Here is a 23834-nt window from a genome sequence, read left to right as displayed (position 1 = left end):
TACAAACATTAGAAATCCTCGTGTTAGATACTCCTCGAGTAGCATCGTCAATTTTAGCAGTAGCAGCAATGCCGTTCGTCCAGTCTCTTGCGTTCGATGGCAACAGGAAGGCACGGCTGCGAAGCATGTGGTGTGCGTGAAGGCTACAATAGATTCGTGGCGTTTTTCCAAAGTACATGCGTGGTCATACAGGCAAGGACTACGGCAAAACCGTCCACCAGTTCACAAGGATCTATCGCACACCTCACGATCACCCCATGCATGACTGCTGAACAATTTCCCCGGCCTTCGCTCTCGCGACCATAACGCCGGTCGCCGGGTCGTTTTCTAGCCGCTTTCTGCTGGAATCCACACGGCAGCCGCCAGCTGCTACGTACGATACCCCTGGCCAAGCCAACGACAGGGTGAGGCAGCCAGCAGCAGCCCCGGAGGCGGACCGGACCGACTCATTGCATCGACGCGAGCGGCGGTGATGGTGTCGCCCGAGCCCGGAGCCCCAGGCACATGCCCTTTGCCCATCACCAGACCAGGAGATCATGCCCGTGTGTGTCCCAGGCAGCAAAGGGAACGAAGAAACGCCGCCGCCGCCCGCCCGCCCGCCCGGCCGCAGCAGCCTTGGAAAGCTGTCGTGCCGTGGCCAATGCTCCGCTTGAAAAGGGCCTGCCGAGAGAGGCGGTCCCTCTCAGCTCTCCACGCCTTCGGGATGAAACCCAATTTCCCTCGCGCCTTTTCGCGGCCCGGCCATGATCCGTCCACCTCTCCCCTCCTCTCCCCTCCATCGAAAGAACGTGAGCGCGAAGCAAAGCCCTCCGACCCCTTCCCTTCTCACCGATCGATCGATCATCATCTCGGTCGATTTCTTTATTGACGGGACCCTAACAGTATATTACGGCTGAAAGCTGCTGCGTGTGCTTCTTCTTCTTCCCCTTCCCCTTCCCCCTTTCTCGTCCCTGTCGTCGTCGTTGCGTTGCGTTTCGTACTTTGGATAGCTGCCTGGACTTCTTCCCTCCCGCGACCGTTTCCTCTCAATTCTCCCTCCCGCGAGCTACCTCATTAACTCCTCCCTCCTCTCAGGTCCCTTTGCCGCAACTGTTTACTCTCAACCGACACTACAGCAGCCAAATCTTTCCCCTTTCATATGTAGAGAGTCAGAGAGAGAGGTTGCAAGAGAGAAGAGGTGTGAGAGATATTTCCATTTCCCATCAGTGCACAACCACCACTCCGCAGGTATTTACATATACAAGCTTGAGAGCGAGCAGCCTCGTGCTGATTTTTTCATGATCAAGGGGAGTGCGCAACAGCAACTCCAGGTACAAGGCGCAAGCCGGTGAGAGAAAGGTCCAGAAGGATCTGGAAGCTTGTACCAGGAGGCGCCATGGGCAACGTGTGCTTCTGCGGCACCACCTCCACCTCCCCGGATCAACCTGAGATAACATCGTCTACCAAAGCGCCGCCACAAGCAGGTGCCAACAAGAGGCCGGCGACGCCACCGAGCAGCCAGGGGAACAGCCAACAAGAGCCGAGCCCGAAGCCGAAGCCGAAGCCGAGGCCCAAGGCTAAGCCCAGCAAGCCCAACCCCTACGACTGGGCGCCGCCGCCGGGGCAGTCGCACGCGGCGTCCCGCGGCGGCGGCGGGGCGACGGCGGCGCGCGTGCTGGACGGCGTGGTGCCGCACCACCCGCGCCTGCGCGTGACGGACAAGTACCACCTGGGCCGGGAGCTGGGGCGCGGCGAGTTCGGCGTCACGCGGCTCGCCACGGACCGCGCCACGCGGGAGCGGCTGGCGTGCAAGTCCATCCCGAAGCGGCGCCTCCGCACGGCGGTGGACGTCGCCGACGTCCGCCGCGAGGTCGCCATCATGGCGTCGCTGCCCGACCACCCGGCGCTGGTGCGGCTCCGGGCCGCCTACGAGGACGCTGAGGCCGTGCATCTGGTCATGGAGCTCTGCGACGGCGGGGAGCTGTTCGACCGGATCGTGGCGCGCGGGAGGTACACGGAGCGCGCCGCGGCGGCGGCGGCGAGGACCGTGGCGGAGGTGGTCAGGGCGTGCCACGCGCACGGGGTGATGCACAGGGACCTCAAGCCCGAGAACTTCCTGTACGCCGGGAAGAGCGAGGACGCGCAGCTCAAGGCCATCGACTTCGGCCTCTCCGTCTTCTTCAGACCAGGTCAGCCTGCAAGCTCGCTAGCATTTGCATGCTTGTGTTACGCAAATACTAGCTGTGCCACTCCTTATCAAATTGAACAAAATGATCCTCCAGGATCGAACTGCTAGAAAATCTTGAGCATTTTTTGAGCTTGGGTTTGATACTCAGGGGCAGCCAGCGTTTTTTTTTTGAAAAAAAAATGGCTGTGTGCTTGCCAAATTTGGCGCTGCATGAATCTTTTGCTATTCTGGGAAAACTTTTATCTGTATTTGTGGAAACATATCTTTTCACTAGTGCCATTCGCATCAGATGGCTGGCGAAGGGTTTTCTCTACGGCAAAACCTATATTTTTTTTAATGTCAAATAAAGCATATGCAGAAAGGATGCTAGTCAATTTTCGGGGAGTGTTAGGGTCTGTTTGGTAGAGCTCCATCTGATTCTGATTCTCTATGGGAGCTGATTCTCTGAGAGAAGTGATTCTCTGAGAGAAGTGATTCGTGAACTCTTAAAATCAGTATGGAGAATCACTTCACAGAATCATAAGAAGCTACTTTTTTTCAGCTCTCAGCCTCTTAGTTCATTTCGGAGAACCACTTTACAGAATCATCAGAAAATCACTTCTCTCTGAAAAACTATTTGGCAGAGCTCCTGCTAGATTTAGCAGAGAATCAGCTCTGTGAGCTCTACCAAATGTACCCTTAGTGGTACGTCTGATTCTCGGATGCCCACATCGCACATCTATTATTCGTGAATCTCGGTGAGAAAAGTGTGTGATCAGGCTCGTGAGGTCGAGGAAATTTTCATCAGGTGCCACACTTCGTTCACCTAACTTTGGCACAAGTTTCTAGTGAAAAGAAAAAATCCAAAGGATTGTAGGCGAGAAAGTGTGACTGGCAGGTGAATACTCGTTCTTTGCTGTAGCACTACTGCTTGAGGAAGACACGGCAGCAAAGAACAAGTCCTGCCGACTGGGAAAGCTCTTTTTTTTCCTCGGTATCTGCAGCGCCTGACGTTTCCAGTGGAAGACTCAGTTAAAACCGCGGTTGCAGCTAACGATCAAAGCAGTGAAATTGATCCAGCTACGTTGACATTTCACAAAAATATCTGAAAATAAGAAACTGACGATAAAGTCTACGCTTTGGGACGTCTTGCCCCAAATTCCACAGCAGCTTCGTGGCTGCTATTTTCACCAGATAATAGATACGCCGCCGAGTTCAAACTTCAAAATTTCGTGCATAGTGATTACATCTGCTTGAACAGTTCGGTCGATCCGTGGTTCATGATGCTTATGAAATTTGACTTTGTGGATGCAAATTGAACAGGCGAGCGGTTCACGGAGATCGTGGGCAGCCCGTACTACATGGCGCCGGAGGTGCTCCGTCGGAACTACGGCCCGGAGGTGGACATCTGGAGCGCCGGCGTGATCCTGTACATCCTCCTGTGCGGCGTCCCTCCGTTCTGGGCGGAGACGGAGCAGGGCGTGGCGCGCGCCATCCTCCGCGGCAGCCTGGACCTGCAGCGCGAGCCCTGGCCCCGGATCTCCGACGGCGCCAAGAGCCTCGTCCGCCAGATGCTCCAGATGGACCCCAGGAAGCGCCCCACCGCGCAGCAGGTGCTCGAGCACCCGTGGCTGCAGAACGCGCGGAAGGCGCCGAACGTGCCGCTGGGGGACGTGGTGCGGGCGCGGCTGCAGCAGTTCTCGGCGATGAACAAGCTGAAGAAGAAGGCGATGCGGGTGATCGCGGAGCACCTGTCGGTGGAGGAGGTGGAGGTGATCCGGGACATGTTCGCGCTCATGGACGCGGACGGGGACGGCAGGGTCACGCTACAGGAGCTCAAGGCCGGGCTCAGGAAGGTCGGCTCCAAGCTCGCCGAGCCGGAGATGGAGCTGCTCATGGAGGCCGTAAGAAAAAGCTTTCTTTCCCAGTGTTCGCCGTCATCATTGTTCTCGTAACGCTCATGGGGCTTCAGGCTGATCGACGCGAAACTGTGCATTTTTCGCAGGCCGACGTGAACGGCAACGGGTACCTGGACTACGGCGAGTTCGTGGCGATCACCATCCACCTGCAGCGGCTCTCCAACGACGCCCACCTCCGCACGGCGTTCCTCTTCTTCGACAAGGACAGCAGCGGATACATCGAGCGCGCCGAGCTGGCCGACGCGCTCGCCGACGAGGCCGGCCACACCGACGAGGCCGCGCTCAACAACGTCCTCCGGGAAGTCGACACCGACAAGGACGGGCGGATCAGCTTCGACGAGTTCGTGGCGATGATGAAGGCCGGGACGGACTGGAGGAAGGCGTCGCGGCAGTACTCAAGGGAGCGCTTCAAGACGCTGAGCAACAGCCTCATGAAGGACGGCTCGTTCGGCATGGCGCGCTGAAGAAGATCGGCGATGCTCAGAAACGAAACGAAACGAAACGAAATGATCGATGCGATGCTTGTTTTTTGTTGTTGCTGCATAAGTACATCAATTGAATGGAGATAGGGTTGTCTGTATATTCGGTGTCGAAGAATATCTGAATCTTTGGTAGGGTAAGTTATTGGAAGTTTTTAGATCGTTGCCTATGAACTTTGTGCAATTGTGCTTGCTGTAATTACAGTACAAAGGAACCATAGGTACCCCAAAATGTCCATTCCATCAATTCGTGGGGTGGATTCATTTCAGAACAACAGCAGACGGTCTAATTCTGTAACGGTATAGCTGTACGCCAAAATGTCCATTGCAGACTAGCTAATTCTGTAACAGTAGACGGTAGTATGGTTGTACGCAGCAGCAGCAGCAATTGGTCCCTTGTTTTGGTTTCGTGCAAAAACAAGCTGGTTCCACAAGTAAACAAGTTGGGCGGGCCTGCCCTCATTTCTATTCGGCCATGTGAAAACGGCGTATTTGGACTGCTGACCGGCGTCGACGACATGGTCTGGAGGCGCATGATAAGTGTTGGCTATATGTGATCAAGAAGACGAGACCTCGGACCATATCCTTGTTCAATGTGCATTTGCTAAAGCAGTCTGGTGGGAAGCAGTCTCTGGCATGGGCTGCAACTGCAGTTTCAGCAGCGTCAATACCTCGCTGCAGAACTGGAGGGTGAAGTTGAGAAGGCAGCAGTCGAGAGAGAGAAGGAAGGGGCTGGATACGCTCTTCATGCTCACCATTTGGAGCATTTGGGAAGAGCGCAATGCGCGGCTCTTTAACCAGTCCCCGTCCACGCTTCAAGAGTTGATGCAGCGCATCGGAAGCGACACTGACCTCTGGGTTGTGGCTGGAGCCCGTCGTTTAGGTTGTCTTAAGCAGGAGTAGTAGTAGTAGTAGGTTGTGGCGTGTTTGGTTGCCCCTCTTGCATCTCAATTGATGTAATGTGTTTGGCGTGAGCTCAGGCTCCGCGAAGTTTGTAAAAAACACCATTTATTCTTCTACTTAATATAATGGTGTGCAGCTCTCCAGTGTATTCAAGAAATTTTTTTTTATTCGGCCCCACTGCCAAATGCAAGCTACAACCCATAAAATAAATGATGATACTACCAGATGGGCCCAGCGCCCCAGCCAACCGGGCCAAATGCAAGCATCATGCAACTTTGGCGTGCTCCCGGCCCAGTGCGCGGCTGCTCTTTGTGGGCTGCAGCCACGAAGAAATACGCAGCCGAAGTCAACTTTGGATCTGTCGACTGATGGATACGACTGTCGGACGTCGTCCCTCGGCGACAAGAACACCACCCTGCGTGCTGGGCCGACCCTACAAGCACCTTCTTGCAGTGATTGGGGTGTTTCCGTGGAACTATGATTTTCACATACATATATATGTGACCACATGATCTATTTGGACCAGTGAGATGAATCATGAGTAGGTGAGAGAATCATGGGTGGGTGAAAAATTCAATGGTTGGATGGATATCATGTGAGGAAATGAACGGCTGAGATAACCACGGTCACATGTACATGTGGAGATGCCTTTCCCCATTTCCGTGTGCGACCTTCTACGACTTGTTTGAAAGAACCGCCCCGCTACACGTTTAGTTCTTTGGATGGCTGTTGGTGCAACGGCGCATCCAGTGCAGGGCTAACCAGAGGAAGAAGAATGTCATCGACGACGCCATCTGCGAGCTCTGCTGCCATGGCGAGGCAGAAGACTGTGATCACCTCATCTTCTCCTGCCCCTTCGCTGCACAAGCATGGTTCGCCTTGGGCATCAACACTTCTGGATGAAGCACATCCGTCCTGTGGGCTGTTCGCCTGTTCCCCGTCCGCCAACGGTCCTGCCTGAACACTTCAAGAGCTTCTTACTCCTGCTCTGCTGGCGCCTGTCAGCCTGTGGAAGCATCGCACCGACGTGGTCTTCAATGGATCACCCCTTTCTCTCCCCCGATTTGGAGGGATTGCACGGAGGATGCGCACCTCTGGAGCAAATGAGCAATAGATGGCCAATTGCTGACCGACCAATAGCTGATGCCTGGTGCCGTCTGTTTCCAAGATGTAACAACCCTGAGAACACCTGTACACCTCCCCTAGTTTTCCCCTAGACCTTTGAAAATGACGGTGTAAAGCACTTACTTGGCTTGCCAAAAAGCCTATTAATACAAAATCAGGTGGGGGATGATGCCCCCCTTGATCCTAAAAAAAAAACTTTTATCCAGTGTATCCAACCTAGCAGCAAGACAAACGTTAATTAGATTCGATCGAAACCTACATCCATAAGACAATGACTACACCTTCCCACAAAAAAAATATTGATCGTCCAAAAGTTTCAGCTAAAAGCCACACGCCCTAGCTAGTCCAAAATTCCATTTAATAAATACAGCAATGCTGCATATCAGTTTTGCGATAGTAGACATGTTTTGGTCATCGTTTGAAACATCTCGTCGGTATGGATCCTTTTTGGTGTAGCGTGTTCTCGATCGTGCTAATTGCTAGGATAAACATCCTCATATGATAGGTAATATCAAGCCAAGGCAATAAGCTCAAGAGATCAGAGGAACAAGCTAAGATTCGACCGAAACCTACATCTCCGGAGCAATGATTATAGGCGCTCCTCCCTATCAAAAAGTTATTGGGTGTGTAGGGTTCGAGCCAAAAGTCACCGGGACCCTGCTACGTGGTTCTCTCATACAGTTACAATATGGAGGCCTTTGTTACAAAAATTGGACACCACATCGACCACTTTGCCTTAGTCCCTCTCAATAACATTATAAGTCCATATAACCTAAGATTGTACAAAATATTGGACAAGATAGCAAATTAACGTTGATGGAGATCAAACGAGGCCACGTGAATCAGCAGGTGCCTCGGAGGCGATCGCCGCCGCCTTCAGCCACGGGTGCTCTGTCAAGTCACCGAGAGGCAAAACGAAAGTGACGGGCATTATGCGACGACGACGACACGACGACCTTTAATTTGTCAGAGTCGTTGGGGAAACAGCTAGGACTGACCACGAGGTGGGAAGGGGTGGCGTCCGCAGAGCAGCTGGTAGACGACGACCCCGGCGCGCGCTCCAGACGTCGGCCTCCGGCCCGTAGCTTCGCGCGAACACCTCCGGCGCCATGTACGGGACGCCCGTGAAGGTCTCACCTGCAGCGTCACACACATCCATTTGCATCTCCACTAGGACGTGAATGCCGAATTTATTAGTGATCGGTTTAAGAAACCAAATTGGCTTAGGTCTTGTATGTGCTGGATGGTGGTCGTTGCATCTGGTGAAAATCAGAGGTACACACAAATAAAAGATTCAGAAGCAAAAGCTACTCGTTTACAGATTCAACGGTAACTTTTTTTATTTCGAAAAGGAAAGATAAAGATTGACATTTGCACAGTATGCATGAAGAGGGCTAACTGTATTCTCGATTAATAATGTTTCAGAGTAGAAGAACAAGTAAAAAAGGCATAGCTCCACTGGAGAAGGAGAACCATTGCATTCGTTTAATATTGTTCATAGTAGAAATAGTGGCAAATTGTGCGGCCATGGCACTGAAGGCTGTGACCACATCATGTTCACATGCCCCTTCGCCGCTCACGTGTGGGCGTCTCTCGGCTTCGACACCAGCAGCTCAAGCGTTGCCGCCCTGTGGACTGTTCCTCGTCCGGCAACTTTCCCTGTCAAGCATTATGGGAGCTTCCTCCTGCTCATTTGCTGGCACCTCTGGAAGCATAGAAACGAGATCGTCTTCAACGGAGCTTCACCGTCGCTGCAGCGTTTCCAAACGGCCAGCAAGGAGGACGCTCAGCTATGGAGCTGCAGGTGGCCGGCAACTGATCGAGTGATCGCCGATGCCTGGTGTCATAACCTTTCAATTATGTAGTACACCCCATGTAAACACACCGCACCCCCTCTTTTTCCTCAACCTGCTGAAATTCAAATGTTGTAACATTTTGGCTTGAACAAAAGCCCATCAATGAAAATCAGGTGGGGATGCTCTCCCCTCGTTGACCCTAAAAAAAATAGTGGCAAAGTAAAGGCGTCTCCACTTGCATTTCGATGTCATTTCCTATCATGTACGCAACACACGCATGGGTGTCATATGAAATTGAACTGAGCGTATATGAAATAGTTCGTGCTGTTGCGAACGGTAGTGGAGTACTGGAGTTCATGCGCGCGGCCACTTAAAGTATACGTGTTACCCTGAAAAAAACAGATGAACTAAATGGGCACGTGATATACGACCTGGACGGAAGTTGATGGCGAAGCCAAAGTCGATCACCATGAGCTTCTCCTCCGCGCCACGGCCGCTGAACATGAGGTTTTCGGGCTTGATGTCCCGGTGCATGACCCCCGCCTCGTGCAGCGCCCGCGCCACCCTCACCGCCCGCTGCTCCGCGCACGCCTCCCGCCGCCAGCGACCCGCCGTCGCACAGGTCCATCACCAGGTGCACCGCGGCCTCGTCCTCGTACACCTCGTGCAGCCGCACCAGCGCCGGGTGCCGTGGCAGCGACGCCATGACCGACAGCTCCCGCCGAGGGTCCTCCACCGTCCCCAGCCGCTTCAGGCTGCTCCAGGGGGATGGTCTTGCACGCCACGCGCCGCCGCGGCCGGTCCGGGGCCTCCCGCTCGCCGCCGGCGCCAGTAGTCGTAGTAGTGGTAGGCATGCCGACGGCGAGCCACACCTCGCCGAAACCGCCGCCGCGCGCCGAGGAACCGTTTGAAGACGTAGCGCTCCTTGACGGTCGGGTGGCCGCGGACGCCTTCCCGGAACAGCGGCACCACCTCGGTCCAGTCGATCGGGCAGGCGCGGGGGTTGGTCCGGCGGCTGCGGCTGCCGCTGCCGCTCCCGTAGAGGAGCGGAGGCGACGGCCGCGGAGCGCGCACGGCAGAACGCGTTCCCCATATATATGTATGTATACCAACGATCTCTTGGGTTACTACATGTTGCGTGTGGAAATGTCGACTCCCTTTCCACAAATTCAAATTTTCTTTTCCCGCCATAACGGTCGTCATCACGTACCTCACACGCGCAAACCACGAGTCACGCTCGCTAATTTTTGCAAGCAAGAAAAACGGGAAAGGAACATGCAGCACTGAGCACACCAGCCGTGTCCTGCGTAGCTAATGCGGAGGTTGTCAGGTGAGAGGCGAGACCTTGTAGCACCGCATAGCTAGTGGTTTCGGTGGCCAGGGAAGCATCAAGCAAAGAGAAAAACACATTGAGGTTGGGGAAGAAGAACATGTACCGAGTTAAAGATGTGGTGCTGGTTCCTTCGAGTGTGATAAAATGCTTCATTTAGGAGTGTAGCTTATTTGTGCTAATGGACTGCAACCACGTACTAGTATAGTGAAAAAAAATGCACACGAATTAAGGGAGGGGAGCCATGGTTCACTTTCACGTGCTTCTACAATCAACCAACTTCGGATCATCGAATCCCACAACCTGCCTCACCTTAATTTCTACCAATTTTGATCTGATTGCACCACAATCCACGGATCCAAACAGCCCCGACACTACCAGAACGTGGCAAACTCCTAACGGCCAAAAACCATCATGAAACACCGAAATACTGTCAGGACTGACGGTGTCTGACAGGAGCCCATAGTCAGGAAAGATGGGTTGGATGCCGACAGGAATAGATTCCTGACGGCTAGCCTAAGGGTGCCCTCCGAATAAAAATTGAGCAATTCCTGACGGTATGCCCGTCAGAAAATCATTGAACAAAGGTAAATAAAATAAAATCTGCTGTAGCATATGTAATTACAATTTCTCATGTCTCAGTCTCAGCTCCAGCAAAAGTCTGGTAGTTCCATATACATGCCCACAATAATTATTTGTACATACAGATCAGATTGGCATCCAACAAGCTATTGGAATAAGATGAATAAATAAGAACAACACTAAATATACATCCTTCCAGATCTAAAGAGGGCTTCATATTATTGCTTTAAATTATATACAACTCCTTGTATACATGACTCCCAGGCTAGTCAAGTAAGCTAAGGGCAACTGAAGTTCACCCTGAAGTTGAACTGAAGCAATATGACACTCTGCTAGCTCCAACCCAATGTATTTTTGTACCTGACCAAGTGACAATTAAATGAATCAGAGAGCAGCTAATGTTCAAATTGTCAAAACAGAAAAGAATTAGTAATGATCGTGAGGCTTTTACAATCCATACTTTTTAACAATCAACAAACTACAAAGTAGCCTTCACCATTTAGGATGGATCCAAACAAATCCTTGTAAAATGGTGAAAATACAATGCACCCGAAACCCTTCCGAGTGAAAACAAACCGTGTGAACCTAATGTAGATGCTGTCGCACTGACATTTGAACAGCGATAGAGAGTCGTACCATCATCCTTCACCACTAGGCTAAGAAATTGTTTCTCTTTTTCTAAAGCTAATTGACATCTTCTAAAGGTTGTTTATAGTTTTGTTAAAAGTCCCAAAGACAAGACTTGTAAATCGAAAAGACGGATCATCAAGCTATCTTCATGCATAATGCGAGCACCGGGGTCAACAACGACTACCGCATAGCATCCCTCCAGTGTTTGCTTATTTTAGTGGTCGGGTTTTGACAAAAGAATGACCACATCATGCACTCGATGATATCTATAGCAAAGCTTAATTAACATCGGAGCAATATTTAAAGTATGGTGATTATTTAAACATTTTCTTAAATATATTCGTACCGGTGGAGAATAATTAAGAAAAATGATTAATTAATTAATTATGGGATTGCTGAGAAAAAAGGTTAATTAATTAAGTTTCGAGATGTGTGCAATTTTAGTAAAAAAAGTCTACCCGAGCAATTCTCACAGAATTTAACAAACTTGTGATCATTATTAGGATATTGGAATTTCAAAGATAGGTCATACCTTATCCGCTAAGAACAGGAAGGGTTCAATATCTTTTTATGTGAGATAGAGGGTCACTGAACAAGAAAGCGTCATATGTAGCAGACCAAGTTGATTTTGGCTGTTCGTTTCTTCGTGTGACTAAAGGTGATAGTTCAGACTTCACAGAAATCGATCTAACCACAACACAACATAAATCCACGATTTATATTAGTCCAACTTGATATACTTATATCGATCTTTAGCCACTAGCCTGCTTAGTAATAGATGAATATCTAATAGATTTTGTATCAAACTTTGATCATGTAAGATATAGCATTACCACGCTATGCCAAAAGTGCATGAAGTACAGCGTCATGTACGCGGATATTATCAGAAAGCAACAAAGCAAGCCCCATGAGATAGCTCCGATAATGTCACGCCTGCAGAACAAAGAAGGCAGTGGAGTGCTCAGATTGGTGAAGATGCAGATGTATCTCAGGGACAGGCTAACAGGAAGAAGAAATTATTCTGCATGTCCCGGAGCTGCTGACATGTTCAGAGATCAACATCCAAATGCAATTGTGAAACATTGTGTAAGTGTAACTCAGGACAGGCCGGCTAACAGGGAGAGGAAAGTGTGGTCCATAAAAACTAACAGGGAGAGCAGTGATTTTGACTCTTCAAATGCTGTAATATGCAGTATCACAGTGTCAGTAAGTGAGGGCACGATTTGCCAACCATGACTAAAATCTGTAAAGCTCAAACCTATGTGCAAAATTTACAAGATAGACTGCATTCAGAAGAAAAAGACTCCTACCATAACACCTAGCGAGGCCAGGTTGAACCTATAATGCATGAACAAACAAGTACCTAGCGAGGCCAGGTTGAACCTATAGTGCATGAACAAACAAGTAAATGCCCTTGCCTCTCCAGGACAAGATATAAAATCCAGGTAGAGAGCACCACAGGATCCTGTTCTTAACAATAATTATTTGAGCAGACACTTCACATAACATAACTGTCATGTAATGCCCTCTGCAGTTCTTTCAGATCCAGACCATACAAATTAGCAATTGCCTTACAGCAGCATAGCAAACCGCATTACCAACCAAGGACACAACCCACCGCAACTACAGACCATGACTTAATTTGCACCACATTATCTTTTAGTCGTTATGCTATATTTTGGTACCCACTCTCCAACACGAATAGTTCAGTTCAAATAAAAACGACATGAATAGATAAAACGTAAAAGGAAATAGATAACATGATTTGGCAAAGGTACACATAGTTCCAGATTTGGCCCTGCTACTCACCCCTTCACTTATTTCATAGTGATCACACGAAATGACTAGTTAAAACAAAAAAGGAAATAGATAACATGAACACGGTTCCAGATTTGGTGCTGCGACTAGTACTACCGCACCCCTTCACTTCTTTCTGAATTCTGGGTGCGGAGTACTATGAAAATATTGTGCTCCAGGTGATGTTCACTTCAACTTGATCTCCATTGACTTCTCTTTCTTGATTCCCAACTCTATGAGTGAATTTTAAACCAGTGACTTTCAAATTCGTTTCCTCCTCTTCTTCTTGGTTGCCAGAGATTGAGATTGCGATTACTGTGAGGTCCACCTCTAAGTGGAGTTCGAGCTGCCGACGATATGGCAACGCAGTCACAGACGGACTCAACGGAAGGATCCACGGGGAGCCAGAGGGAGCGGACCAGCTCCTCCCTCGTTCACAGCTGAAGAGGTGGACGCTTTTGTTCCCATTGTCAGCGGTGCTCGCCTTGATCTTACCATACACGACGCGGCTTCTATAATCGAGGTCCTTGAGCTTCAACCTGACCTCAACATTGGCCTCAATGGCGTTGGGTATCACCAAGTATGTGATCTCCAACATGCGGCCAGGGCCTGCACAGATGGTTTGTGTGTATTCCTCAGGTTCTTTGTCATCAGCTTCACCACAAACATCCCATTCCACTATGATGGGATCACCAACGCTTCCAGACCCCTCATCGCCGGCTGCAGTAGTGGAATGGAAAACCTCCAAGGCGAAGTAGCCGTAAGCCATGAGAATACTACGGGGTCCAATGGGGACCAAATCGACCATTCCTTCCTGATGTGCAAGCATGGATGTGAAGGGTTTAAATTTATTATATATATCAGTATATATGAGATAATTAATTAGTATATGTAATATAAGGTACTCCATCCGTTTCAAATTGTAGGTCATTTTTGCTCTGTATTTAAATATAGTGTATATCGATGCAAACGTTCGAACTTAGAAATACTAAACCGATCTACAATTTAGAACGAACCGATCTACAATTTAGAACGAAGTAAGTAGTTGGTAATATACCTCTTGTACTTCCCCCTCGCGCTGGGCGCTGCCTGTAGGTGCACCGGCCTAGTTCCCAATCGTAGCCGTTGATACCGCGGATAGGGAAGTTTGCACGAAGGAGGGCCAACAACTGCAACGCGCGTGGGCCAAACGGCCCGTTGCCACCATCGCTATCCTCCGAGGCCGCTCCACGATCATCCTGGTCACCATCACGATGCTCTGCGGCAAGCTCCTTGGACATCGTCTCCTGCATAATAACAGATAAAATAAATAGGGAATAAAATCGGTCCATTAGCGACCGACCTGGCGGCGGCCGGAGACAAAGAGGGTCTTCGGCGGGGAGAGACGAAGAGGGTCGGCGCCGTTTCCCTGCTCGAGGTACCGATGAGGGGTCGTCGGGCAACGGGAGCAACTAGTCTATTTATATAGAGTTTTGCTAGTTACTCCGTATCTATCATCAGATCTTTCTGGAAATATCTGTCGAGTTTTGGTCCATCAGATCCCCCCGCGGGTTTGTAGTTTAACACGTCTGGACTCCGTGGTCGGTCGTTCGACGGTGGCTCACGGCTGCACCACTTTTTCAAGTCAGCAGCATCTTGGTTCTTTCTTAGTCTATTTTTTGCGTTCTTTCCTTTTTTTCTTTTCTTTTGCGATACTCCTTCTGTTCTATCTATATACATAGGAGGAGATAGAGTCAGCTTTGCGTAAGCGATTCTATACGTCGAGGAGCCCATCAGTTTTGTCAAATAATCAGCCCGTTAGAGTCAAAACCCCGACGGAACATCTGAACTCCAACGCTCAGGTCTATCTGCAATCTTTTCGAACCCGTGCTTCGTGCATGTGACTCGGATCGTGAACCCAAAAGTCCTTGGTGAACACTATTATTATGTACAATATATAAACAGCAGCCTACATCCCGACTAATATTATCTAAAATATCCGTGTACCAACATCTCGATTTCTTGCACTTGCAAACATGCAAACCACAAATATCAGCCATATACTACAATGATATAGACCTGGCTAGTTTTTGGCACAATTACAAAACATCTACAACCATTATGCCTGGCAACATACACTGGCCAGTGGCTACCTCAGGAGGGAGTTCAGCGCTAACCCCACTCAGGGATTAGATTAGCACCAGTAAGCCGACTACAATAAAGTTTACCTAAGCACGGAGGACAAGCAAGAGTCCAGTTATACCGCACAGGCATAGATATGGAAAATGCAGATTAATTCATGCCAAGCTACTTCCTTGCAAAATACGAAAGCAGAGATGCCTGGCCATCTGGAGCAGCTTTTGCGCCTTTACCCTTCTTTGTAGTTGTAGGCCGTGAGCACGACCAGACACTATTCTCCATCATCTCTGCTTTAACTTCAGTGTCCTCGATCTTTCTCTTGATCCCAAAATCATCTTGTTTCTCGATAGTAATACCGGTTGATGTCATAGTATCTTCATCCTTAATGCTCTGAGGTTTTCCAATAACTTGGGGTCCCAAGCTGACAGGTTCATCTTTGACAGTACTAGAAGTAGTTCGCTCCTCTCCATGTTGTTGATTGACATCCTCTGGTTGATTTTGTACTGATTCATCGCATTCCACCTTTGAAGCTCTGGAAGAATGTGTTTCTGCAAACTCCAAAGTTGTTTTCTCAGGTTTCACTGATTGATCGTGGGCAGTAGATTTCTTGGTGAAAAATTTTGAAATAGGCTTTTCACTTGGTCCCATATGCAGCTGAAACATGGCAGATTGTCAAAAGTTAGTAACAGCATGCGTTCTTGCTTCTTAAAAATCCAAGCAGTGTCACCAAAGCTACTACACTGTAGCATTGATGACTGGGCAAAAGTTGAAATTTTGTTTAGAACACAATAGTGTCAACATTAAATATTTCAAACACTCTCATAGTGTTGAAGGAAACCACCAGTTGTATTTTCACATAACCAGGTCTATTAACAAGTTTTTAACGTCACCCACTCTTCAAGAGTCAGGATCATATATCAAAACCAACTGTGGGCTGTGGCAGAGTTTTTTTTTTTTACCTCTTTGATGCACTCAGGACCATCAAAAGATGTTTTACCCATTGCTGACGTCACTGGATACCAAACCTACAGAGAGATCAATCAATAACATTATACTATAAAATTTCAAGAGAAACAGAAATGTGGTACTAGCATGATTTAACAATCTTAAAAAAAATACTAATTTATCTAAGGCTAGGAAATGTAGCTTTCTCAGGGTTAAAAGAACAGATAATAGTTAATTTATGAAAAAAATATCATAAGATATTATTCTTTAGCAGAAACCAGCATCGCAAAGGAGATTAAAAAATAACTCTTCAGCAGGGAAACACGCCCCCCCCCCCCCCCCCCCGAATTAGCCTTAATAATTGGGGGGGGGGGGGGGGGGGCCCAACCAGACCAGACGGGAATCTCCACCAGCACTGCTTTGTGGCAGCCTGGTACCACCCCCCAACCCACCCCTGCGCACCATTGCATGGGAGATGCGCACAACGACCTGCGCTCGCCAGGGTTCGAGCCTGGGCGGACGGCATCTCAATGGATGGTAGTACCATTGTAGAGGATATTATGAATGTACAGGTAACACAGTGCATAGAGACTTACAAGATCAGCTCCTTCATAAGGTGAAGTAATTTCTTCAAGCTTTACAGAAGCATCATTTAACCAAACATTAACAGAGTCATTATCGCCTAAGATCACAGGCATTCTATCTGCCACAACATACCACGATCAGACACTTGCTACACAAATAAAATCTGAACATAAAAGCAGATTTGCTCTCCATCATGCCAGTTACACAATAACATTATCTGCAAAAGTATATGAAATGCTAGACAGGGAAAATAGTATGTTCGAATAAAAATTCAAGTTATCAAAACAGCGATTATTGCATAACCCATGCTGCAAAAAATCCGACTCAAACGAAGAGAGGATAATACATTCATGACAAACATGGTAGCACTATTGGGAAGAATGAAGCATGTAAAGTTTTAGTATAGCATAAAGGGAAAATTGCAAAAACCACCCCATGTCACTTAGATTTTGAGATACTATCCCATAAGACATTTTGCTGAAAATGCCCACTACCCCACTAAACATGTGCGCAACCGATTCCGTCCGTTTTCGCCAATGTGCAGGCAGCCACTACGAGCTGTGCTAGCTGAATGAAATTTGTTCTGGTGCTTGGATTATGCTTATTTATCATGTCACTGTGAAGAAGTATTGAAGATTACCAAAAAAAACAGTGGGGCCACACTTAAGCTTTTCATTGGTGATCTTTTGGTGGAAGGTCTAAAAATATTAGGTTTGAACTTGTATAGGTATCTAACTTTGATAAAGACTAAATTAGCAGCTCCACGTTGGCAAAAACGGGCGGGATTGGCTTAGCCCAGTATGGTGGGGTGCTTTTTGCAATAAAAACATGTTGGGGTGGGTCTTTGCAACAAAATGACGCATGAGGTGGAATCTCAAAACCAGAGTGACGCATGGGGTGTTTGTTACAATTTTTGGCAAACTGAAGATTAGGGTTCTGTATGCTAGCTATGAGCAATCACATTTACTGTGCTCATGATCGTCAGGGGACTTATCGATTGTTACCAGTTACCTTGAACATTATGTGTGAGTATGAAATTGCCATCAACAATGCAATTTGTACAGCCACTAAAAAGCAGGAGTGGCAACATACTACTACCGTGAAATTTAAAGCTGAAATCTCTTTCCATGCTCCAAACAATATTTTTTCAAAAGGAACATAGAACTAACAAGAATAGAGCATTAGGAAATCAACCATCCAGTAATCTCACTAAATGTTGTAGTCAAGAACTGTACAAAATAGGATAACTAATAAAATGTAAACGAAAAGAACCATTTGAATGCAACTGAAGAATGAGCAGTCAGATGTAAATTTGAAGAAGTTCGAACTTCGGAGATACTGGAGATAAGAGTAGGATCACTAACCATGAAGCCATTTTAGAGAAGTTGAGGCACGAGTAGTCAAAATAGTAAATGTATGGATGACCTCTCCTGAGGCATAATCAGTGTCAGCAACACAATTCAATTGTTTCAAACTTGGCATCAATTATATGAACAGTATACTCAAATAAAGAACGCATAAATAAAATTGCAGTCCCACACACATTTATAAAAAAAAATAGGGCTTGTGTATGCATTCTGGCAGTCTACTTGCATGTAGAGCAACTGCATACTTGACAAAATTTAAAGTAATTCATGAAGACCCAGTCACTCAGACATCATGGTAAATGTGATGAACCAAAGTTCATCAGCGGCTCTGTTGGATGATTACATGGGAGGAGACTTAGATTGGCATGATGAACTGGGGAAAGGGACTAGATTGATTTCTTTTTCTTGCTTGATTCCAAGAAGGTGCTGACTACCCCTTTATATAGGCAAGCCATGGCTCTAACAAACTATATCTAATTTATCTTATCTAAAGCTGAACCAAAGGGAGCAAACTAACAAACCCTGCTACTTTTATCCCATGCTGAGCATGAGGGGCTAGGTTACTCCATGGGCCAGGTCCAAAGGACCAGCACGTGACAGTAAATTATAACATTTTCGTGATTAATTCATTCTATACTGACAAGAAAAAAGATCATCTCAAATATGAATATAATAGTGTGTGGTACTTTATTCAAGAAAAAGGAAGTGTGCACTACTTCATATGCAATACACATCCAAAGTTCTTCACTACTTTTGGGACAGCACATCATCTACTTGCCCTTTGATTAGCGAGACATTTACAAAGATAAATTAGTACTGAAAAAACATAAAACTATAGTAGGCTAAAAAAGTATCAATAAGAAGATGTGAACCACAACACCTTGTACTTTGGAATCGCAACAATAACTAAATAAAATAGGATGGATCTAGCATCCTAACCTTCTGAATTTGTCCATGTGTCATATAGGGCCGCAAAGACAAGAGGCCTATGATCTTGAAAATGTATGTAGTACGGCTGCTTTTTTGATCCATCCTTTTTCCACTCATAGAACCTAAATCATAAGCAAATGCATGATCAATAAAGCAATATAACTCAACAGATTGTTTTTCTATTCACAGGAAGTCCAAGTGCAGAGTGCAACAAAAGCATACACAGGCAAAGTAAACGTTATCTGTTTACAAGTGGAAGGTTATGGTACAAAGTATAAACAATATTACACCAAATAAGCCAAGCATTAATTAGATTTTCCCTATCTGCAAGAGTGATATGCAAAAACTGGAAATATACATATTATTATATGATTGCAATTTACAAGTGAATCACCATGTTTGTGAAGGATTGTAACCTAAAGTTTTTGTATGAATCATTCATACTGAAGCTGACTAGATCAACATAAATTATTTTATAAAGATTACGTGCACCCCTTCTTGGTCCAGTAGTACAACAGGAGCCAGGAGGTGTTCCAGACAGGCTCAGGAGCATCATGATGACGTTGTCAGCTCCAGCATGTGGCAATGTTACCACGAACAAATCAGAATAGATCCAAAGCAGGCAGCTAAGCAGGAGATTAGTATAATAAGTTGGCATCCTGGTTTAGGATTTATTTATAGTAGGCCATGAGTCAAATTATGTCAGATGAAGCGACGTAGTTTGGCCCTATTCTACACAGCAGTTATTCCATGTCGAACTAATATTCACAGAGAGGGGTTAGGTGTAAGAAGAATGAAGATGAGGCATTGCATAAATAAAAGTTGCAAAAGTCAGCATCGACCATATTTCCATACCCTTCTACTGCAACAAGGCACCTATTCTTTGGGATTAATCGCCGGAATGAAGCCTTTTCTTTTACAGACTCTGATCTGGCATTGAACTGCATGGGAAAACCAATTAACTCAATTAATGCATAGAAAAAAAGGATAGGACCAAACCAATTACTTGATGAAAATTGAAAAAAATAGTCATGAAATGTAAATAAAGCTCCATAACATGTATCTCAGTGACAATCAGATGAATATTACAAATGTGGACATGAAGCTAGGCATGAATTATGGATTGTACAATTTGTTTGCAATTTTTATGTCTACCTAATGCAATCCAAAATCGGATGTCAATTGCCATTTCCACATTTTTTTTTGGCATACTGTCTTTCTTTCCCGGCTTGCATGGACTCTTTTTCAAGCTTTCTTCTTCATCCCAAATTGATTAACATCGATCTCCATCTCTCACATCACAATGAAATCACTTTGTAGCTCCCACTACTGCAAAATTGCAGAGGCAAACGCCATGATTCTGCCAGTGCTGGTCCAGTAGTCCCATATCCCTCCATGATGGTTCCTATGTGCTACATTTACTTGCCCCTAGTCTAGCCAGGGGCCCTGTCTCGAATCCAGCAAACATTTGAAAGAAGAGGAGCAGGATAAAAGTATTGGTTAAAGCAGAGGAAAATAGAAAGAGGACATAGCAATTGACAGGGATAAGTAGATCTGATGTTGCAATGGGTAGAGGTAAAACATTGGACTGGCAAATGTAGAAGCAGTAATTTTGGATGGGCAACCAATTAAATGACCAAGTAGGGAATCTTCTACACTATGAAGAAAATTAGATTCTTCTTACATGGTCAATATCACAATGTACACCTTCAAATATTCTGCAAACTCTAATGTGTACTCTCAACATTAATAAACGATAAGATGCACTTCACACATTGCTTGCACATAAGTTCAGTACTGCACATACTATTTTCAAAAATATATCGTACTTAACCTACCAACCTTGTAGCCACGCATTGCTAATTTCAAAATAGGAAGACGGAAACTACATTAGAATGCCAAGCTACAATGTAAATGCTAAAACATGACGAACAAGCCTTATAAACAAAGGAAAGATTTCTCCCTAGCAGTTTTAAATTGTATTTCCCTAGAAGTTGTTTAGATCTTATTTCTCCTTTATTATCATCATAATCTAACTTTAAACAAAGGAAACATTTGATCCACAGCAATCAATTGACTTCAGCAGAACACTAACTGGTAAACAAAATCAAAATAACCACAACAACCCTTATAAGCCCCAGTTAGCTAACTATACCATACCATGTTCAACAGACTAAATATGGGTTCAATTAGCACATTCTCCATAAGAAAGTTTCCAGTATAAACCCATTTGAAAATTGCTGCAGTAATCTATCCCACTACAACAAATTCTGATCCACAATTTGCTAAGCATGTACAAAAGCTTAAGAGTACTATACAGACGCAAGAACACAAACGTTGTGATGATAAAGCAGCCGATTCATAAGACCACACATACCATCCTGAAATGGTCGGGCTTCTCAGTCTTGCCGGTGAAGCTGGGCACCAGCCCCCACTTCATGCATTGAATCACCGGCTCCGCCCCGTCACCTCCTCGTCCTCCGTCGCTGCCGGCCGCCGGCTGCGCCCGCACGGTGCCCACCGGCAGGTAAGCCCCCGGGGACACGTTGTACGACGGCCGGAACCTGCGTCCCCAACCCAAAACACGGAACCTGAGTAAGAAGCACAGCTGCCTGGGCGAGGACTCCCGTACCTCGAGGATGATCCTACCGGTCCAGGTCGAGCGTCCGCACGGCGGGGGCATCCCCTGCACCGCCGCCGGAACCAGCGGCAGCGGCGGTGGTGGTGGGGAAGCCGAAGGCCCTGGCGGCTTGCGCCGCGCTGAGGGTGCACCGGGCCCTGCCGCACATCGGGGGCTGGACTCGACGGCGCTGCGGTGGTGGTTGCTGCTCCTCGGTCAGTCCTCGCTACGAGCCTACGAGGGTTTGAGGGGAGCGGAGCGGACGGCGGCGGGCCTGGCCGGAGTTGGGGCGCGGCGCGGGAAGGGGGAAATCAGTAGTTTATTCCGCGCGGGGGAAACCGAGCCAAAGCACTCCCGTGTCTCGTCGCCGCCCCGTCGGTCGGTGTGCGGTGCTGCGCCTCGTGAGCTGTGTTGGGCTGTTGGCTTCGTGGGTTAGGAGCTCGATTGGGCAAACCTCCAGCCCAGAAACCTGGTTCGTTAAAGGGCCTGCCTAGGGGCTTTGGATGCCTTCCTTGCTTGGGCCAAAGAGAATATTGTTAGCCCATAAAAACCAGGCCCGGTACTATTTTCAGTGTGTGCTGTCCCCTACGCGGATATTAGCCCGGAACGTGAAATGCTAAGGCCCGAGAACAACCTTTTTTTGAAACGCGAACATTTCTTTTTTTTTTTATGAAACGGAAAACGCGAACATTTCCGCCCCGTTTGGATCATTGGAATTGAATTCCATCCTAATAATCACAATTTAGACACAAATTAATTAAGCTAATATAATTGTATGTGGAATATAGTTGTATATTATAGTTGGTGATATGGGAGAGATACTTGTATGCTGCACTTCTACTATAGAGAAGCGAGTCTAAAAGCGTGCTATAAGAATTGAATTCCATCTAATAACCATAATCTATAGAATCAATTTCCATCTCCCACCCCATGAATTTAAGATAGGCTTATATCTAAACTTTGGAAAGTTGTGGAATGCCACATTCCAACATAAATTAGCCTACTCCATTAAATAGATTCCAATTCCTTGGACCCAAACGGGGCGGTAATTTTGCTGTAAGACATCATAGAAATGTGGCTTTTGCTGGTGGACACTGCTCAAACTGATATTTGCTGGTGGACACTGTCCATTCATGTCTATTTGCTGGTAGACATCGGAAGAAATAAAATACTCATTTCCTGCTTTTCGGAAGAGATCAAACATGAACAAAGTCATTTTTGCCCCTGTTAAAACAGGGTCCACACGTCAGTTTTTCTCCTCGACCTGTTCTTCCTCAGCTGCTCTCGGCTCCAGCCTCGCCAGGCCTGCGCAGCGCCGCAGCGGGTAGAACCACTCGCCGTGGAGGAAGCGAGACCCGTTGATTTGGACGTCGGTGCCTCAATCCGACGGGATCCTGGACTGGATGGCCGCACCGTCTAAGACGGGTGCAATGTCGACGGCACCGTCGATGGGTTCCAGCCTCCAGATGGTAGAATCAGGTGGAAAGAAAGGCCACCACGCGGTTGAATCTCAGGCTGATGGGAACAAAGTGCAGCAATGAGGAGGAAAAAACAAATCCGTACAAGCACTGAGGAGGATGCATTAAAGAAGAATCCACGCAATTTCAGAAAATCCAAGCAGGTCCTAGCCGTGGAGCTTGCCGCCTGCATCGCCCGCTAGCTAGAGCGGCACCGACGAAGCTAATAAATCCATGATGAGAATTCAGAGGCCACGAGCACCAAATCCACGCGAGGAAGCAGGAAAATTTCAGAATTTTTGTCCGCCGCTGGCCGCTGCCGCCCGACCATGGAGCTCTCCGTCTCGATCTCCCTCTCTTTGCGCCGTATCGGAAGAGCGAGGACGTGTCCAGGACTCCAGGCCGCTCGGCTTGTCGGAGGGCGCGTTTTCTATCCCCGTTCCGCACGCACTGGAGGAGGTCGCCGGCCCCCACCCCTCAAGCACCGGCGTCGCAGCTCGAGCCCGCCGCCGACCCTGCGGAGGTGATCCTCGCGGCGTCCCGCTCGTCTTCGTCCTCGTCCACCGCATCTTCCGCCTCGTCGACCGGCCTAGGGTGGGGTTCCGGCGCGGCGTCGCCGGCTCGCCGCAGATCGGGTAGCCGGGTGGGGATGCGAGGCTGCGGGCATGCGGCATCGCCAGTCGGTGGATCGGATGGGTGGTATGGGGCAGGGGCAGTTTGGTCCTTTTAATTTCTCCATCTCCTCCATTACAAAAAAGAAATGTTATAATAATAATCATTGTGTCTAGTAGCAAATATCCACAGCTGAATCATGTCCAGCAGCAATGACTAACTTGAGCAGTGTCTATCAACAAAAATCACATTTCTACAATGTCCTACAGCAAAATTCCCCTTTCCCAAGAGAAGCATATGCAACAGGAACTCCAAGCAAAAAAAAAAAAACTGTACTGTGCTGTAACCGCAAAAGACAAAAAATTACAGGAGATATGTAAGCCCTTGTTTACTTCACTCCCAACTCCCAACTTTGACACTATGCAAAAAGAAGATTCTCCAGCACATCAAATTTGCGGTACATGTATGGAATACTAAATGTAGACGAAATCAA

The 23834-nt window shown here is 47.5% G+C and overlaps 3 protein-coding genes across 3 annotated transcripts; 1 reads left to right on the top strand and 2 right to left on the bottom strand.

Annotated features, from left to right (window-relative positions):
• The first annotated feature begins 706 nt into the window (after positions 1–706).
• On the top strand, positions 707–4842 carry LOC101779715 (calcium-dependent protein kinase 9). The gene is made up of 3 exons (XM_012848794.2): positions 707–2168; positions 3470–4050; positions 4152–4842. Exons 1-3 carry the CDS (start codon positions 1376–1378, stop codon positions 4527–4529), a joined length of 1752 nt encoding a protein of 583 aa, XP_012704248.1. The 5' UTR covers positions 707–1375; the 3' UTR covers positions 4530–4842.
• Positions 4843–12722: 7880 nt separating this feature from the next.
• On the bottom strand, positions 12723–14118 carry LOC111255946. Its single transcript, XM_022823611.1, has 2 exons — positions 13765–14118; positions 12723–13521 (listed from the first exon to the last, which is right to left on the bottom strand). The coding sequence occupies exon 2, from the start codon at positions 13513–13515 to the stop codon at positions 12865–12867; it is 651 nt and encodes a 216-aa protein (XP_022679346.1). The 5' UTR covers positions 13516–13521; positions 13765–14118; the 3' UTR covers positions 12723–12864.
• Positions 14119–14677: 559 nt separating this feature from the next.
• LOC101779325 (embryonic stem cell-specific 5-hydroxymethylcytosine-binding protein) lies at positions 14678–21586 on the bottom strand. Its single transcript, XM_004982084.3, has 8 exons — positions 21302–21586; positions 21030–21216; positions 19508–19593; positions 18662–18774; positions 17720–17785; positions 16367–16473; positions 15785–15850; positions 14678–15479 (listed from the first exon to the last, which is right to left on the bottom strand). Exons 1-8 carry the CDS (start codon positions 21439–21441, stop codon positions 14994–14996), a joined length of 1251 nt encoding a protein of 416 aa, XP_004982141.1. The 5' UTR covers positions 21442–21586; the 3' UTR covers positions 14678–14993.
• Between the last annotated feature and the right edge of the window lie 2248 nt (positions 21587–23834).

The sequence above is a fragment of the Setaria italica genome, chromosome IX, assembly GCF_000263155.2.
Source record: "Setaria italica strain Yugu1 chromosome IX, Setaria_italica_v2.0, whole genome shotgun sequence".
Classification (NCBI taxonomy): Eukaryota; Viridiplantae; Streptophyta; class Magnoliopsida; order Poales; family Poaceae; genus Setaria; species Setaria italica.
Note: the sequence above shows the minus strand (reverse complement) of the source record. Positions and strands in the feature narration are given on the sequence as shown.

Excerpts from the sequence above, each read along its gene's own strand:
- LOC101779715 (XM_012848794.2), top strand. The coding sequence starts at position 1,376 with ATGGGCAACGTGTGCTTCTGCGGCACCACCTCCACCTCCCCGGATCAA. Across the intron at positions 2,169-3,469 it reads CTCCGTCTTCTTCAGACCAG|GCGAGCGGTTCACGGAGATC; the intron begins GTCAGCCTGCAA and ends CAAATTGAACAG. Across the intron at positions 4,051-4,151 it reads TGGAGCTGCTCATGGAGGCC|GCCGACGTGAACGGCAACGG; the intron begins GTAAGAAAAAGC and ends CATTTTTCGCAG.
- LOC111255946 (XM_022823611.1), bottom strand. The coding sequence starts at position 13,515 with ATGGTCGATTTGGTCCCCATTGGACCCCGTAGTATTCTCATGGCTTAC.
- LOC101779325 (XM_004982084.3), bottom strand. The coding sequence starts at position 21,441 with ATGTGCGGCAGGGCCCGGTGCACCCTCAGCGCGGCGCAAGCCGCCAGG. Across the intron at positions 19,594-21,029 it reads AGCCCGACCATTTCAGGATG|TTCAATGCCAGATCAGAGTC; the intron begins GTATGTGTGGTC and ends TTTCCCATGCAG. Across the intron at positions 17,786-18,661 it reads CACATGGACAAATTCAGAAG|GAGAGGTCATCCATACATTT; the intron begins GTTAGGATGCTA and ends ATTATGCCTCAG.